General features: G+C 36.0%; 1 protein-coding gene across 1 annotated transcript; it reads left to right on the top strand.

The window, feature by feature from the left end:
• The first annotated feature begins 1,664 nt into the window (after positions 1-1,664).
• On the top strand, positions 1,665-17,496 carry LOC149908604 (uncharacterized). Its single transcript, XM_090102223.1, has 27 exons — positions 1,665-1,757; positions 3,611-3,754; positions 4,456-4,492; positions 4,538-4,702; positions 5,530-5,571; positions 5,673-5,804; positions 6,176-6,345; positions 6,683-6,800; positions 7,176-7,300; positions 7,674-7,880; positions 8,391-8,489; positions 8,784-9,080; positions 9,297-9,764; positions 10,014-10,175; positions 10,490-10,687; positions 10,948-11,092; positions 11,299-11,559; positions 11,818-11,951; positions 12,294-12,563; positions 12,901-13,116; positions 13,300-13,390; positions 13,747-13,944; positions 14,123-14,308; positions 14,657-14,875; positions 15,430-15,599; positions 16,207-16,428; positions 16,766-17,496. The coding sequence occupies exons 1-27, from the start codon at positions 1,665-1,667 to the stop codon at positions 16,910-16,912; spliced, it is 4,716 nt and encodes a 1,571-aa protein (XP_089958349.1). The 3' UTR covers positions 16,913-17,496.
• The last annotated feature ends 77 nt before the right edge of the window (positions 17,497-17,573 follow it).

Raw genomic sequence — 17,573 nt, 5'->3', positions numbered from 1 at the left:
TATATCAGTTATATCTTAATTAAGGTAGTGGTTAACAGTCTCCATGTACATGAACAATGGAGATTCTAGGTTTAATCAAAAAAATTGGAATCGATAACAGATGTCACAAACATATCCCTTATTTCATAATCTTCTTTCTTTTCTTACGACTTCTTTTAACGAACGTCTAAAACTAAACATAAGAACAAAGAGTAAAGTAATACATCATAAGAATTTGGACGGCGCGGCTTATGTGCGACCGTGCTTTTATTTGAGCATTCTGCTATTTTTGCCATCATCATTTGATACATAGACTATACTATATACTATCAGCTGAATAGGTACAGTGCCACAAACTTATCTGACCCGGTGGCAAAAACTGGAACTACGTGCCGCCATTTTGAAATGTCACATTTTCACAGACTTTTCATACGGAATATTTTGTTTATATAAAAGAAAGCGACATCAGTGACACTGTCACCGGGTCAGATAAGTTTGTGGCACTATATCTATCGAATTCTAATGACACATTGTCCAAAAAAAACCTACACCTAAATTTTTATTACTCTACGTGTGCCTAATATGTAGGCGCGTGCTATGTTTGACCCGTAAATTAAAAAGTTTACTCTAAGAATTGGTGCGTTATGATCGCAACTATCGCACTAGATTCACATTGCTTAGATCGCGGCCTAGATATCGAATGAGAGGAATTTTAAACCTATTGGTTACCTAGATATACCCTGACACCTTACATAAACTTAAAGTAGGAACTCTCTTTTTGCCCTCGACTTCACGTAGTCGAAAGGGGATTTCCATGAGAAGGACAAAATAGGCTACATAACGCGCTAGCCCCTTAACTATCTCTGGCCAAATTCATACCTTCTAGTCGTACCGTTGCAACCTCAAAGATACACAAATAAACACACTTCGCACTGTGTTTTTCAGTTTTCTGGATATCCTTGTCTCTTTAAATGCAATATTATAATTTTGAATTCATGGTTGAGGTTGAGCTAATTTCCACTATAAGTATTTCAAATGCGAAAGTAGATACCTAATTTTATCTGCTTGGTAACTAAACCGCTGAATAATTTTTTATGATGTTGGCAAAGGACTTACGGCTTTTTTGTTAAAGAATAAAAAAAATGATGTGAGTGAAATAAGGGATGGAAAAAGGAAACAGTCACAAGATAATGTAATGTGTACCTACGTGAAGTAAGCTGCGGTCGTAAAGCTAGTTAACAATAAATGATGATGTTTTTTAAAGTTACTTACGTTATGTCGTAAATAATCAGGCCAGAGTTGTGCTTAAACTTTGATATTATATTATGGAGAGTAGTATGAGAAACAATAACTACTAATTAATAAGCGTCTAAGTACCTATCTGCCTTTGACGTTTTCTTAATCTTAATTTAAATAATTTCAAGCAAAAGTTAATGTTATGAAGGTAGTTAACAAATATTATCATTAGGAATTCTGTTCTAGATTATGAAGTTATAGAATTTCTAGGGCAGTCTTGCTATCCAATTTCTAACTTCTCCATCATAAATGTTGTTACGACAGACGTAAGTCTGAATTTCAAAAGAATTCCTTCAACAGTTCTTTACTGAAAAAGTTCCTTTATTGTTATTAGCTCCTAGTCAAAAGGTTGTCAATCCCCGAATTCCCGAACACAGTGCGTGTAGGTCATGCGTTCACGCATATTTATTTGCTATCCCGGCGGCTGGTCATCTATTCGTAGCGGCGCGGGCGGGCCGCGCTACCCCGTACTTGGATTTCAGGTAAGTGTATATAAATAAGTATATTATATATAGTCTTTTTTTCTAAGTGAAAGAAGTATTTCATATATATCTAGTCTAGTTTTCTAAGTGAAAGTTTTGAAAAAACGAAATTACATATAACATTACGTTAACAGCGATTGTAATTGTGCAAAAGAAATTAAAACTATTTTTTTGCTTCGTACTGAAAAATCTAATATTTAAGTAAACTTAGTAAAATGAGCCTAGTAATTTTAAAAGTAATTAGTGGTCAGTCGTAAACTTCAACAAATTCCCTCAAAATTAATGAAGGGGGTAGATTGAAAGATCCTTAGGTGTTATGGGTAAATAATCTGCTGCATTATATTGTGTGTATGTAAAGTAGTACTATGAGCGAAAAGAAAAATTTGCTAACTATCGTGATTCGAACTTTTAATTTCCAAGATTTAGATCCAATTTGCTGAATGTATTAAAACAAAAAGAGCTTCTTAAGACGAAGTTATTTGAATCTAACATCTTGTTTCAAGTGCAGTAATTTGCAACTTTGATTCCTGAATCAGGAATTGCAAACATGTTAAAAATAGGTATTACAAATTTTTTTATTAGATTTGAATGTATAAGAATCACGATAATTTTTCTAGCTCCTAACTGCTTAAGTGCTTATACGTGCATTATATTATTATTTACTCCATTTTCATCAAAGCTTTTTTTAAATATAAGTAGAAAGAACAATACTTATTCTTTATCGATTCTTGAATATCCATAAACATTTATCAGGTCATTTTGAATGCCTCTATCTTCAAAGCCTATCCGCACGTATTAAATGGGATTTGGCTTATCCAATTTCCATTCTGGCAAGTTAATGTGAAGGAAAATCGGCCTAGGGCTTAATACAGACCTTTATCAGTACCTATACCTTTATATTAAACTTAACGCGCAATTTTCAGTGTTATTTGCAAATTTATCTTCTAAGGGTTTTCTGCTAGTATAGGTATTCGTCGGTTAATCGTAAACAGGATATAAACTACAAAGCAATAAAATCGGATCTCTTTGGGGACAATTTATGAGATTGATTTATGTTGAATTTCCGTTATCTGTTTATTGTGACAAAGGTATTCAAATCAGTAAAAAGCCATATCATGTTTGGTTCACGGTCGGTCGTTTCTATTAGTGAAAGTGTGAAAACAAGCCATTAACACAATTGTTCAGAAATGAGCTAAAATTAATTACAATAGGCGCCAATTGGGGCTGTCATCTCTATAGAAACAGATGTCCACACTAAAAAAGGTTACTGGGCCATATTCATAGAATCCCAGATCGTTTATTGGTAAGGGAATATAGGACGGTGCGATCTTGACTGTTGATGCCCTATTTAGGCATTTAAATAATTTAAACACATTCTATACAATGTAGTCAGTTTTGCATTGCTGCCCTTTCAAGCATGCAACACATGTAAGTTATGTGAGAATTAAAACATTTGAACATCGTTAATGGAATTGAACAACTACCGAGGGATTTGTGAACATACAAGGCAATTAGTCTGTAATGCTAGAGCGCTTTTATATGCTATTTTAAAAGCAATCCAATTTGCGTGTAATTAAGAGCTGGTTATAAATCTGTAAGGATTAATTACTTTTAAGAGGTAATTATTAAATGCTCGATTGACGGTAAATTTGTCAACAACTTAAGTTATGCAGACGACATGGTTTTGTTGGCTCCATCAATCAGTGCGTTACGAAAGCTTTTAGTGTGAAGATTTTGCCGTGGCCCACGGGCTCAGATATAATGTAAAGAAGAGTAACCTTTTAGTGTTTCAATCGCGTGGTTTTAGAGTTGACTCAGTCCCGCCGGTGTTTCTCAACAATACACCATTACAGAGGGTCTCTCAATACAAGTATCTGGGCCACTGGGTCACGGATGAACTCGTGGATGATGCCGACATTGAGAGGGAGAGGAGGGCGTTGGCCGTCAGGGGTAACATGCTGGCCCGTAGGTTTGCACGCTGCTCTCGCGAAGTAAAGGTGAGTTTGTTTAAAGCGTTTTGCCAATCCTTTTACACGTGTAGCCTATGGGTTAGCTACACCCAGAGGGCGATCAATACCCTCCGGGTGCAATATAATAATATGTTTAGGATGTTGCTGGGGTTGCCGAGATACTGCAGTGCGTCAGGAATGTTTGCGGAGGCGCGCACTGACGGGTTCCACGCAATCATGCGGAAAAGAACAGCATCCATGTTGCGCCGTGTCCGGCAATCGTCCAGCAGCATCCTATCTCTCTTCGTGGATAGATGGGAAAGCAATGTCTTGAGACATTGGAATAAAATCCATGTCTCAAGCACATTATGATTTAAAATAGATTTAAAATAGTATTGTTGATAATTAATTGTGTAATTTTAATACTAACATAGTTTTTAAGGTAACAAGATACTAACAATTATATGGATATTGCAATTATCTGAATTAAATCAAATAAATAAAATAAATAAATAAATCTTCTTATATATAAAAATGAATCGCAAAATGTGTTGGTAAGCGCATAACTCGAGAACGGCTGAACCGATTTCGATAATTCTTTTTTTATTATATTCCTTGAAGTACGAGGATGGTTCTTATGTAGAGAAAACGTAAACATATACCACGGGCGAAGCCGGGGCGGACCGCTAGTTATTAAATATAAATTACGTTTATAGCTCTATCATTTTGAATATTTGATTAATATACAGTATGATTCGAACTTGGTAATTGAAAAAGCTCTCAAAAGTTAGTGACAAAAAATACTTAAATGAAAACGAGCGTCTATTTTAGGCAGTATGTGGCGAGCCGGAGTGATTTGCCTGGCTCTGCTGGCCGTGCCAGTGGTCAGTAAGGAGCTAGCTGAGGTATCCAGGGATGAAGTGGAACTGCCGCAAGCACAGGAACCAGATCTTATCAACTACGACGATTATAACCCTTTTGGGGAGGATGAAAATGGTATGTTTTAATAACGTATTTATAAAATTCATAATTTTAAGAATGTGTGAGTGTGTGTTTTATATTATTTGTGTCACAATGACAATGGTTAAAATTATCCTTAATTATTTACAAACGAATTTAAACTTAAAAAAAAATGTATTCGTAAAGTTATTTAGAAATTGCATACCTATTATGTATAAATGAATGGATACCTACCTATAAGAGAAAAACCAATCGGTAATTTGGTTTACTAAGGAAGGACCAAATGAAAATTTTCTTTAATTTTCAGCAGTCCTTGCTGAACGAGATTTCAGGGGCTCTACTGCAGGTAAAATAAATTTTACAATTGGCTTTCATAAATTATTCATGTCATGTCATGCTAAATTGGGTAAAATAGGAAAAAATCAAACATACTATTATATAAAATCGCAATCAATTAATTAAGTTAATAGTTAGGTACGTTAATTATCAAGTATTAATTAAAATAATTATCCACATACATTGAGATAATATTACTACGTATGGAGGAGACACCACGAACAAAATCTGTGCGCCATTTTTTTGCTCTAACTAAGTTTTAAAAATTATTATCTAGTTAGGTACTTAACGATGAAAGTTATTCCTTTGCACTTTTCCGTATTATTTGTATTATTTGTGCAATATCGTAACACACACGAAGGCATATTTGATGCGTTTCACTTTAAAACCATTAAAAAATACCGCTCAACATACGTCACATGACGTATGTTGAGTGGAACATAAGTGATGTAGGCGGTGTCGACTCCATATTAATTATTATCTCAATGTCCACATACCTATATAATTTATTTTCATTTCATTCATAGATCAGCGTAGACTTAGAAGACCTTTGCAGCAAGTAAATCGAGGTGATTGTCCATTCATTCCCATGCTTATTTACATCATTTTCATTGCTTAATCATCTCCAGACTGTTTTATAGGAATTGTTTTATAAATAATTTGTTTTCAGCTCCGCCAGTGAAATGTATAGATGTCGGAAGATCGTGGTCTGATGGAGATACGTGGAAGAGAGATAATTGTACGCTTTGCCAGTGTTTTGGAGGAAGAGTCAATTGCTCTGTGCTGCCTGCTTGTCTATCTGGTAAGTGTTTTAAAATAAGAGTACTTTATTTCACTCTTTTTAAGTAAGGAAATTTATAATGCGGTACCTAAGCATTGAGTAACAAAGCACAGAGTTGACATATCAATGCAGTGCTTCTCTTATTAGGTCCGGTTTCGCTTATAAAGTTAATCTCTATTAAATAAATAATATTTCGGCTAATTAAATCTCGACATATTTCATAAAAAAATGCACTGCATTTATGTTTGTAACACACGAATAACATTCAATCTCACCGATTTTGACATAGGAAAATTATCTTTCGAACTTGTACTACTTGATTTTTCGTTCGCTGAGTGATATTAGGAATTTGTATGAAAATCTTTTCAAATTATTGTTCTAAACTTTTTTAGCACCATCAACTCCTTCCCGTCCTACAATAATCGCCCAACCGACGACACCAGTGCGGGGTGTCACAGGGTCCCCAGGGGACGACGGACCCCCGGGACCACCTGGAACTCCTGGAGTCAATGGGGTGCCTGGAGCACCGGGTATACCGGGACCTGTTGGACCGATGCCTGATGTGAGTGATATATTCTATAGCTTTAAATAATAAACAACTATAATATTACTGGAAAAAAAAATTAGTTACGGATTAGGTTGGTAGTTTAACTCGCACTTAAATCTGATGCTTTTTGTAAATTTTTGTAGTAAGGTTCGCTTTACTGCTTAATTTAAAAAAAAATATTTTATCACGGCATTATAAGTACATTGTTTCATTTTATCGATCTAAATTGGATTAACTTTCTATAGGTAATTTGTAATCTGAACTATTTCTGATTAATCTTGCCATTTCTCTTTACCTATATTTTATTAATTTATTTATTTCGTTGCACTTAACTTTTGGAAACATATTTTAGGTCAATGCTTACTTAGCTCAACTAGCGGCTACAGCTGGAGGTGACAAGGGCCCAGCTTTCGACCCCTACCACTATATGCAGGCGTCAGTCGGTTCTCCTGGCGTTAGAGGAATACCAGGTATTTAATGGAATTAATTTAAAGGTTATTTTGGAGACAAACGCATAATTTACTTGTAGTTTTGTGACGTCTATCTAATATATAATCTCTATCTAATATATATAAATAAGGAGAACATCATGAGCTAAATAATGCATCATGTAAAAAAGAAATAGAAACATGTGTGATATGCTTCGAGATATGTATATTCGCAGTGGTACAAAGCTACTTTGAACATTTCCAAAAAAACATCCAAGCATCGTATGTAAGCATAATATACTGGCACTCATTTGGTTATTTTCAAAACGTAGGTACCTATTTTAGTGATTTTATAGTACAATCGAAACATTTTAGTAAAAAAAAGTTTGTTTTATCACTATTAATTCAACACCTTAGGTCCGCAAGGTCCGCCCGGGCCGCAGGGGTTCCAGGGCCCGCGCGGGGAGCCCGGCGAGCCCGGCCCCAGCGGGCCGCAGGGACCGCCCGGAGAGAGGGGGTCGCCTGGGTTACCGGGGAAAGACGTAAGTTTGCTAAAAGTTTTATATAAATGTGATGAGAGTTGTTTGTGTTTTAATTTATTATATTTTGCATAGTTTAGTTTGAATAGTGATGATAAAATATGTTAATTTATATCACATAAGTTAGTTAGGAAAATTGTTTATATTAATTGTATTGTTATTGTTAAATTCTTTGAATATCAGCTATGTATCTTCCTAATTCAATTTTTAATGGATTCTTTTAAGTCTAAACAATCATAGACAATAGTTGTTCGATTAACTTTGGTGATTAAGACATAAAAACTTTTTACTATTGTTTTGCCAATCCTTTACAATTATCGCTGTGAAAACAAAAACAATACGCATAATTTATATTTCTTTTTATGTCCAATTAAAGGGTACCCCAGGAGAAGATGGTGAACCAGGGCCACAAGGAACAGCAGGACAACCGGGAGCAAGAGGGTCACCAGGTGTTCCCGGTATACAGGGTTTGAAGGGTCACAGGGGGTTCGATGGTAAAGACGGGGCTAAGGGTGATCAGGGGTTGCCTGGTGAAAAAGGGCCAACGGGATTGCCTGGACAAATGGGACCTCCTGGACCTGCGGTATGTTGGTTTATATGGAGAACTAAAATTTGTGATGTTCTTTAAATATTAATTGAGTTATTATTATGAGCAGATAAAAAAAATATGGGAAGTAAAATATGGACAGTTGATAAAAATAATTTTGCCGGTTTATTTTTCTTAAATTTTAGTACAATGAGTAGAAAGCAGTCTAATAATAATATTTAAAAGATATGAAAAAATATCAAAATGGGCAGTTTTTGCCGCAGGGCAGGGCTTGAGAATTTATATTGATTATTCACACGAACTGACCAATTACTTACTTAATTTATTTAATTATTTCTCTGTACTTATTTTAAATTTTTATTTTTATTCTCAGATACAAGTTATAACTGCCGAACTTGTTCATAAACATGCACTCATATTTTTTTCTTATACCATTACTACTATGAACAACGGTTGCTATAGATCACAGCCATAAATTTTTATGATTTCAATTATTCTGTTTTCTATATGTACGAATTTAATGGTGCTTAATTGTTATTGTAATAGGGTCCAATTGGCCCTCGAGGTGAACGCGGTCGTGAAGGTCCACCCGGAACACCCGGAATGCGTGGAGCTGATGGAATGCCTGGACCACCTGGACTTATTGTAAGTATTTTTATTATGTGCGGTATTCAACTTTACGCAAGTATTTTATGTAGAAATAAAATAATTTTTAACGTTTTTAAACGCGATCAATCAATTCTATTTTATTTATTGCGACGTGTTTACGGGGAGACATGTTATTATTTTAAAATATACTAGTTTTAAATATATTAGTCATTTTAATAGTAAAATATTTTTTGTATACATACAATATTAGACACCATCTTGCTAGTTAAAAATTTTCACAATAAATGAAGTCGTTATATTAAAATAATACTTTAATTATTCTATTTCCAGGGCAACGTTGGAAAGCCAGGATCTCCAGGATTTCCCGGTTCGCCAGGCATAAAAGGAGAAACAGGACTTCAAGGACCAAAAGGCAGTCAAGGTATCCAAGGACCGCGAGGTGAAAATGGTCGTCCTGGACAACCAGGAGAGGCTGGACCACCCGGTCTTGCTGGTAGAGATGGTATACCTGGTGAGAAGGGAGTTCAAGGACAACCTGGAGCAGCTGGACCACAGGGTTTCCCGGGACCTAGGGGTATACCTGGTGTAGCTGGTGACCCTGGAATGCCGGGGGCTAAAGGCATGCCGGTATGTATATGTTTTAGCATGATTTTCTATTGAATACAATATTATATACATGTTTACCAGTAACATGTCTTCAGCATGATATACAAATCATGATATTGATGATTTATTCGTTTCAACACAAACTTGTTAGTTATAGTAAAAAAATACAATAAGTAAACAATTACTTTAGCTATGTGCGATTTTGAATATTGTTAATCAAGCCTTTTATTATTTAAGGGTCAACCTGGTGAACGAGGAACTAAAGGTGAAATGGGTATCAGAGGTGAAACTGGTTTACAAGGACCACGTGGTTTACCCGGTGTCGTTGGACCCGAAGGCAAACGTGGTAAAAGAGGCTTAAGAGGACCGGCCGGTAACACTGGACGTCAAGGAGAAAGAGGATCACAGGGTATGAGAGGATTACCAGGAGCTGATGGACCAATGGGTTTGAAGGGACAACCGGGTGAACGAGGAAATTTCGGTCTTCCTGGTACCAAGGGAAGTTCTGGTGATCCTGGCAGACCTGGACCCCAAGGATTACCGGGTCAGCGAGGAATGATGGGCAGACCTGGAATAACTGGAAAATCTGGACCACCTGGAGAAAGAGGTATTCCTGGAGCTGATGGTAGACCGGGTGAACAAGGGCCGCAAGGTTTACAAGGCGCGCCTGGTTTGATAGGTAGCCCTGGCGAGAGAGGATTGCAGGTAATTAGTGTAATAAGTAAATACAGATGATATCAAATTAAGTTTGAATTTAAAATATTGATTATTGTACTTAGATCAATACAATCATACATATATAATTAACTTAAGGCTTAAAATATGTTGTAAAGATTTAAAATAACATGAGTAAATAATAAGATGAATTTAATCACCTTATACGGTTAAACCAAAATTACTTAAATTATATCTTTCAATATACGTATATTCAATCCGTATTCAAATAAATTACAGGGAGAACCAGGAAAAGATGGAGAGTTAGGTCCACCTGGAGTACAAGGACCAAAAGGAGACGCCGGTCGTGATGGAAGTCCAGGAGCGCAGGGTGCTCCAGGGCCTGTTGGTCCTACTGGTGATAGAGGACCTGCCGGACCTCCTGGACCTACAGGTTTCCCTGTAAGTGTATACTTAGTCAAATAAGTTAATAATATCTAAATTTAGGGTTTTTGTCCGCGCTTTTATTTTTAAATTCCATCATTTATAAATTAGATATTTTAACGGATTTTAATTTAAAAACCTACGATATGCAATGTGCATCCAAAGTTTTCAAAAATGTAATAATTTTGTAACAGGATAAGAAGATTGACATTAGTTTTACTTTCGCAATCTCTTACTAGAGGTGCCGTAAATTACATTCAAAAGTTATTTAAAATTAATTAATATGTTAGCCTTCTTCAATGTATGAAAAACTAACCTGTGTATAATTATAGGGTATGCCAGGAGCGGCCGGAGTACCAGGATCTCCCGGAAAGGAAGGAGAAGCTGGTGTTGCTGGACCACCCGGGGCAACGGGACAAGCTGGACCCCGGGGTGAAAGAGGTTTCCCGGGAGAAAGGGGTACCAATGGATTACCTGGAACTCCAGGGGAAAAGGGCGAAGCTGGCGCGCAAGGAGCTGATGGTCCTATGGTAGGATGGTTTTCTTGTTTTTCACAAGCATTAACTTAGTTAAGAGGAACTCTTTATGATTTTTCAAAATTTTAATTCTTTTACTCGTATTTGTTTTTAAATATACGGTTTTTTTATATTTAATATCCATCATGGATACTCTTAAAAAATCACCGTAAATGTAAATTAAAACATGCAAAGGAACAACTTATTTGCTTTTAATCATTAAAATTGTAGGTACTAACCTATTATTCACAATAAGGTTATTTTTACACTTTTAGGGTCCAGAAGGTCAACGTGGTACCAAAGGTCATCAAGGGCCAATGGGTCCTATGGGAATGCCTGGACCAAGAGGTTTGACTGGTTTAGCTGGAGAGAAAGGAGAAAGAGGATCTACAGGACCGCAAGGAAATGAAGGACCACCTGGTACGTTTTAATGATTAAATGTGTCCCTGCTATAAAATTATTCGTTTATTAAAAATATTAAAAAGTACACACTTTAAATATTTCATCATAATTGTTTTTATGAAAACAATCAATCTAATTTAGACATTAAATTAAAGCGTACCGAAAAAGTGAAAAGAGTTCATTTTAAGTTTACAATTCTAATAATCCATATATTATTTCATCAGGTCGGCAAGGAGAACAAGGACCGCAAGGACCTATCGGTCCAGCTGGACCTCCTGGAGAGCCAGCAGAAAGGGGAGAACCGGGAGCACCTGGACATCCGGGTGAACCCGGGGCGCCAGGATCTACAGGGGAAAGGGGCCAGCCGGGGATGCAGGGAACTCCGGGATTAGCGGGGCCCCCGGGGCTTACAGGGATGCCAGGGTTGAAGGGAGATAGAGGTTACGCGGGCGCTAAGGGACAACAGGGCTCGCCGGGTAATCCAGGTATGATTTTTTATGTGTTGATTTGTTTTGAGAATATAAGAAATAAAATATCTGAACTAAGTACAAAATAATTTAATAGAAAGTAACATTTAAAAGATTTATAAAAGATTATAATTCTATAGAACTTTATAGTTTAGATGGCATATTAATAAACAATATCAAATTAAATTATGCAACAATCTAAATTAATTCAACGTATGAACATAAAACTACCTACTTATTTTACTTATTATTATTTACTATTGTACAAAACTATAGGAGTTCACGGAGAACCTGGACAAAGAGGTCTACCTGGACAAGCAGGTGCTAAAGGAGCGCGTGGAGAAGCCGGACCGAAAGGGGATGTAGGACGAGCTGGACTACCTGGTAGACCTGGAGACTTGGGGCCGGCGGTCAGTTTATGTATTGATAACATTCATTTGTTTATTCGTAGTGATCTCTTAAACACAGTCGTTTTTATTGTTTTTATTTCTAGTGATGACTCTTTTTTGTAATAATATATTTGCTTCATATATACTACATACACCATCTTAAGATGTAAAAACATGTGGTTACATACAGCTACAGTTATTTTCAGTATTTATTATTATAAATGTCAAATAATGTACGAAAATAGACGACAAACAAGTGTTAGCAGATCAACTGGCAACTAAATAAAACTTTGAAAATAAATCTTTCCCTATCTTAAATATTATTTTTCTTTTTCTTTGGACTATTATAAAATAATATTATAGGGTCCTCAAGGAAGCTCTGGACCAGCTGGAAATCCCGGTATGCCCGGTGCTAAAGGTTCTACAGGTGACTCTGGAAGACCTGGTGCTCCAGGTCCAATGGGACTTACAGGACCCCAGGGACCTGAAGGAGCTAAGGGAGAAAGGGGCAGTGAGGGAGAAATGGGACCAATTGGACCGATTGGGCCAGTTGGACCTAGTGGTGAACGAGGACCTACAGGATTACCTGGACTTACAGGGCCACCAGGGCCACAGGGATTGCGAGGTGTACAGGTAAATCATAGTTTAAAATGTATCTATTCATGAAGTTGCGAAAATATGTAATTAACGATATTTTAGTAATCCTCATAGGTGCATAATATGTAGGCACATTTGAAGAATTTTATTTATTGTTATTATTGAAGTCCTTTTCAAAGCAAACAGCTTAAATATTGACATATATGTATACACGATTTACCTAAACGTATATTTTCGGATTGTCTATTATCTGTACTTATTATATTATGGTGGATGGTTCATAACTTAGAATAAATTTCATATCAGTTTTTTAGTATGTTGTTTAATATGTTATTGAGGTTTTTATTTATCTTTATCATTATTTATCATTTAGGGTGAAAGCGGGTCTCCTGGAAAACCAGGTGCTGACGGTGCTCCTGGACCAATTGGAAGCCCTGGTCTTCAAGGACCACCAGGTCCAATGGGTGAACCTGGACCAGAAGGTCGTCCTGGAAAACTCGGTCAACCTGGTATACCTGGCAGACCTGGAGACAAAGGACCAACAGGACAACCGGGACAATCTGGACCATCCGGACCACCTGGATTACAGGTAATAAGTTATATTTGAAAAAAAAAACTGCCACAATTTAAATGCAAACAAATGTGCATACATATTTTGAAAGTGCTTCAGATAAAAACTTGTGTTTCATGAGTGAGATTAATGCTATTTTGTTTTTGTTATTATTTTGTTTATGTGGGGTAATTTTGAGCAATTGTTCTTTTTGTTTTAAAGGGACCTCCTGGCCCTGGTGGCCCACCCGGTCCCAGTGGTGAAAGAGGACCAAGAGGAGAATCGGGACCACCTGGAATTGAAGGACCTCCAGGTAAGCATAATATATATTTATATTTAATTGTTACAATAAAATAAGTTAAAAAATCATCTATCAAAAAAAAGGTTTTGTCATGGCCTATATTTCAAGTTGTTAATTGGTAGTCCGCTTTAACATAATTTTGTTGAGTTTAATTTTTAATTTTAAAATGCTTTAAATTTAAATAAATGTGTTACTGATTCAGCAGTCCAATCTTTTGCATTCTGTTTTTCTCAATATTAATTAATTAATTTATTTATTTTAATAGCTTTAAAGTGCTTATAAATAATTTAATAATAGCAGAATCGAGTTTATTTTATTTAAAATATTTTTAAAAACCTAAATGCACATTTACTATATCTCATTACCAGGTCCATCGGGCAAGCAAGGTCCCCCCGGGTTCGACGGGGCGAAGGGTGAGCGGGGCGAAGCGGGAGCGGACGGGGCCAAGGGGCACGCGGGGCTGCCCGGCTTGCCCGGGATGGTCGGCGCGCCGGGGCGGGCCGGGGACCGCGGGCTGCCCGGGGCCATGGGGCCGCCGGGGAAGGATGGGGATGCGGGGAGCCGCGGTGAGTTCATATGTAGAGACAGTACATACGAATTTGATGTGATTATATTCATATTTTAATGAATACGAAGTTCATATTATAGCAAAAGAATACGGCGTATGAAGGATGATGGTACAACAAAGGGTACAACTTTGTATGAAGAATACAGACGCAACAAACTAAAAATATCTATTTCTAGGACCACCCGGTAGAGACGGCAGTCCAGGTCCTCAAGGATCACAGGGACCTACTGGGGCCCGGGGACCTCCCGGAGAGCCAGGACGACACGGAACTCCAGGGCCTGCGGGACCTCCTGGCCCTCCGGGACCTCCTGGAGAGGGACTTGCTTATGACGCCGCTGCTATTGCTGCTATGTTACAACAAGGTAACTTATCTACAATTTTGGAAATACTGTATTAATTTGTAATCAGTTTTTTTTATTGATGATTTAAATTATAACTGAAACCTGTTTCAAAAAAATCAACAACAGATTTTCATGACTCTGATTATAAACTGCATACAAATATAAAATAAAAATATTAAATATTCCAGCTACATAATGTGGTTGATGATTTACCCATAATTTCATTTCAATGTTTGTTCTCAATAGAGGAGTTCCAAGTTTCTGTTCCTACACTGTTTATACTGATAAATAAATTATTTAAATTCTTTAAAATTTATTGCAATTGTTTGAATATTCTAAAAATACCCCCAATCAACAAAAATTTTCCAGGTCAAACCAAAGGCCCAGACCCACTAGGCGACGACCCGAACATACCTCCACGATTCTTCAAAGACGACCTACCTCTCGCTGAAAGGAAGCAAATAGTCATGAAAGCGTATGAAAGGCTCAAAGTGTCTCTCGATAAGTTCCTACGGCCTGATGGAAGTAAGGAAGCACCTGCGAAGACCTGTGGAGATATCAAATATCATCACCCTGAATTTAGTAGTGGTAAGTATTAATTTAAATAAACAAAAAAAAAAAAACACACATACATACAAAAAAATATCCAGTTAAACATTTTTTGTCTTTGCACATATTTTGAATACTCCAATGCCGACATTATAAAAATCTTATTTGAATCCATACTAATATTATAAATGCGAAAGTAACTCTGTCTGTCTGTCTGTTACTCAATCCGCCTAAACTACTGAACCAATTTGCGTGAAATTTGGTATGGAGATATTTTGATACCCGAGAAAGGACATAGGCTACCTTTTATTGCGAAATATGTACCACGGGCGAAGCCGGGGCGGACTACTAGTAAGTAAATATTAACAATTCTGAAAGTTCAGAACGTCAATAAATTCCTGTGTAAAAAATAGTCAAAAATCCTGTGTTTATTCGCGTGTTGTTGCAACATGGCGTTGAGGTTTAGGAATTAAAGAAATTTTAACGGATGCAAAATTAAATATAATTAGCAGCAGTTTCGCTAGTAAAATCATTTTCTCAATTTCATTTCATCTTTTTTTATTTCAAAAGAGAACATTTTTCTTTCCCTCTAGGTCAATACTGGATCGACCCCAACGCGGGTGACACCAACGACGCGATTCTCGTCCACTGTGACATGGAAACTGGCGCTAGCTGTGTCTTCCCCAAACCTATTGAATCTAAAGAAATAACACATCATGGTAGAAATGAAGCCTGGTTGAGCGAAATGGAGGATGGCTTTACGGTAGGAGCCGTTTGGTATTTTTTGTGATAATATCCTGCCCAAGTTTTAATTTTAATTCGATCAAAAAAAGTTCTTTCACCCAATGGTGAAAAAATAAATGAGGGTAAAAGAATAAATGAGTTAATACTCAAAGCCATCTTTGAAGATGGTCATGGTTTCGTATTAGTATTTTATTTTATCCTGTCTTTGTTGTTATTTTACACCAATTTATACAGATGTATAAAGTTTAGTGACTTGTTAGTATCTTTCTGTATTTATTTCGTCTATTTCTTCATATAAAGAAGCAACATTTTTTTAAATCTAGAAAAAAATCTGAAACCATATCAAAAATTCTTTCTCTAGCTCCATTCTTCCCACTGACATTTGCCCTACCCAAATCAACCTGTGCGACCTTTTTTTCCATATAAACTCTTCACCATATACCAACCATCTTTTTTGTTTTCCTATCTCATTGTTTCTCTTGTCATATTTCATCTCTCATTGTATATTGGAATAAATCTTTTTTGTATTGTATTGTATTGTATTGTATTGTAGTGTATTGTATTGTATTGTATTGTATTGTATTGTATATTCTTGCCAAATTACGAAGCAACAAACTTTTCCCCAGATCTCCTACAAAGCTGACCACAGCCAACTCACATACCTCCAACTGCTCTCAGTGAGCGCGGTACAAAACGTGACACTACACTGCAAGAACACAGTCGGTTATTACGATCCAGAAACAAGGAATTATAAACATGGCCTGAAATTATTGGCTTTTAATGACGCTGAGATATTGCCTAAAGCGAACAATCGGTTGAGATATACCGCCCTGTTGGATGAATGCCAGGTGAGTTGGATTATACAAAAAATCCATATAAGAAGAACTTTTTTGAGAAGATGGTTCAGTTCTTTGACAATTCTGGCTAGACTGGTTTTTAGGGGTTTGTTTGAGTTGCTCCGTCCTGGGTTACCTAGATAAGATACTCATTAATCTAAAGGTCTTTAGTATAAGTAAATTCATGAGTAAATGCAGAGTTATAAATTTTAGAACCTGCTTTCAAAAAAGGTTTCTGAAACCAATGCGACAGCAATGTAAAATTGATGATTGTCTATATACCTATTAGTACACAATAATTACAAATTAACAATATTTTTTATATACTAAACATTTATTTCTCCCACAGCACAAACAACAAGATTGGGCAAAAACGATAGTACAATACGAAACCGATAAACCGAATAGACTTCCATTACTGGATGTAGCCGTGAGAGACGTTGGGAGAAACAACCAAATGTTCAGAATAGAACTGGGACTCGCTTGTTTCGCTTAAAATTTTCACGTATTGAGTAGGTATTCTAAATTTAAAATTCCGAATGTTATATAACTTTTTTAAATTTTTAAATTGGCACTGACATCTAAATTTCAAATTTCAAAAGTCACTTTTTTAATGTGACACTGGCCAGTTCGTTCATTGGCATAATAAAGAAAAAATGATTGTATTGTTCCATTTTTTTTAAACGTTGCCGTAAATGTTTTTATTTTTATTTTATAAGGTTGTGGTCGTCTATCATGACGTTCACTTGGTGCTTTGATAAGAGAAATCATATCATTTTTATTGAAAGTGATAACTATAGATGCACTTGAGATAAATTCATATTATGAATATGTATTAGATTTAAGACATAATATATTCGATATTTAAACGAATTTACAGCATTTATACAATAGTTTTGTAAGTTAATGCCAAATATATTTATAAGTGATTCCTATTTAGAATCTCATAGGTTAGGTTTTGTGAATAAAACAACAAGATAGTTTTGTATCAAATTAATTTTATTTCTAGTTTAAGTACTTAAATTTGTAAATAAATCGTCACAACATTGTCTTATAATAATTTATAATGGTCCATAAGGCTGTGTACATAATTGTAAATAACCTTAAATATAATTAAGTTCGTTTATAAGAAAATTGTAATCCTATTAAATTTAAGA

This window comes from Colias eurytheme, chromosome 5, assembly GCF_061535395.1.
Source record: "Colias eurytheme isolate Ceu_HAF_F1 chromosome 5, ilColEury1 Martin Lab GWU primary, whole genome shotgun sequence".
Classification (NCBI taxonomy): Eukaryota; Metazoa; Arthropoda; class Insecta; order Lepidoptera; family Pieridae; genus Colias; species Colias eurytheme.
Note: the sequence above shows the minus strand (reverse complement) of the source record. Positions and strands in the feature narration are given on the sequence as shown.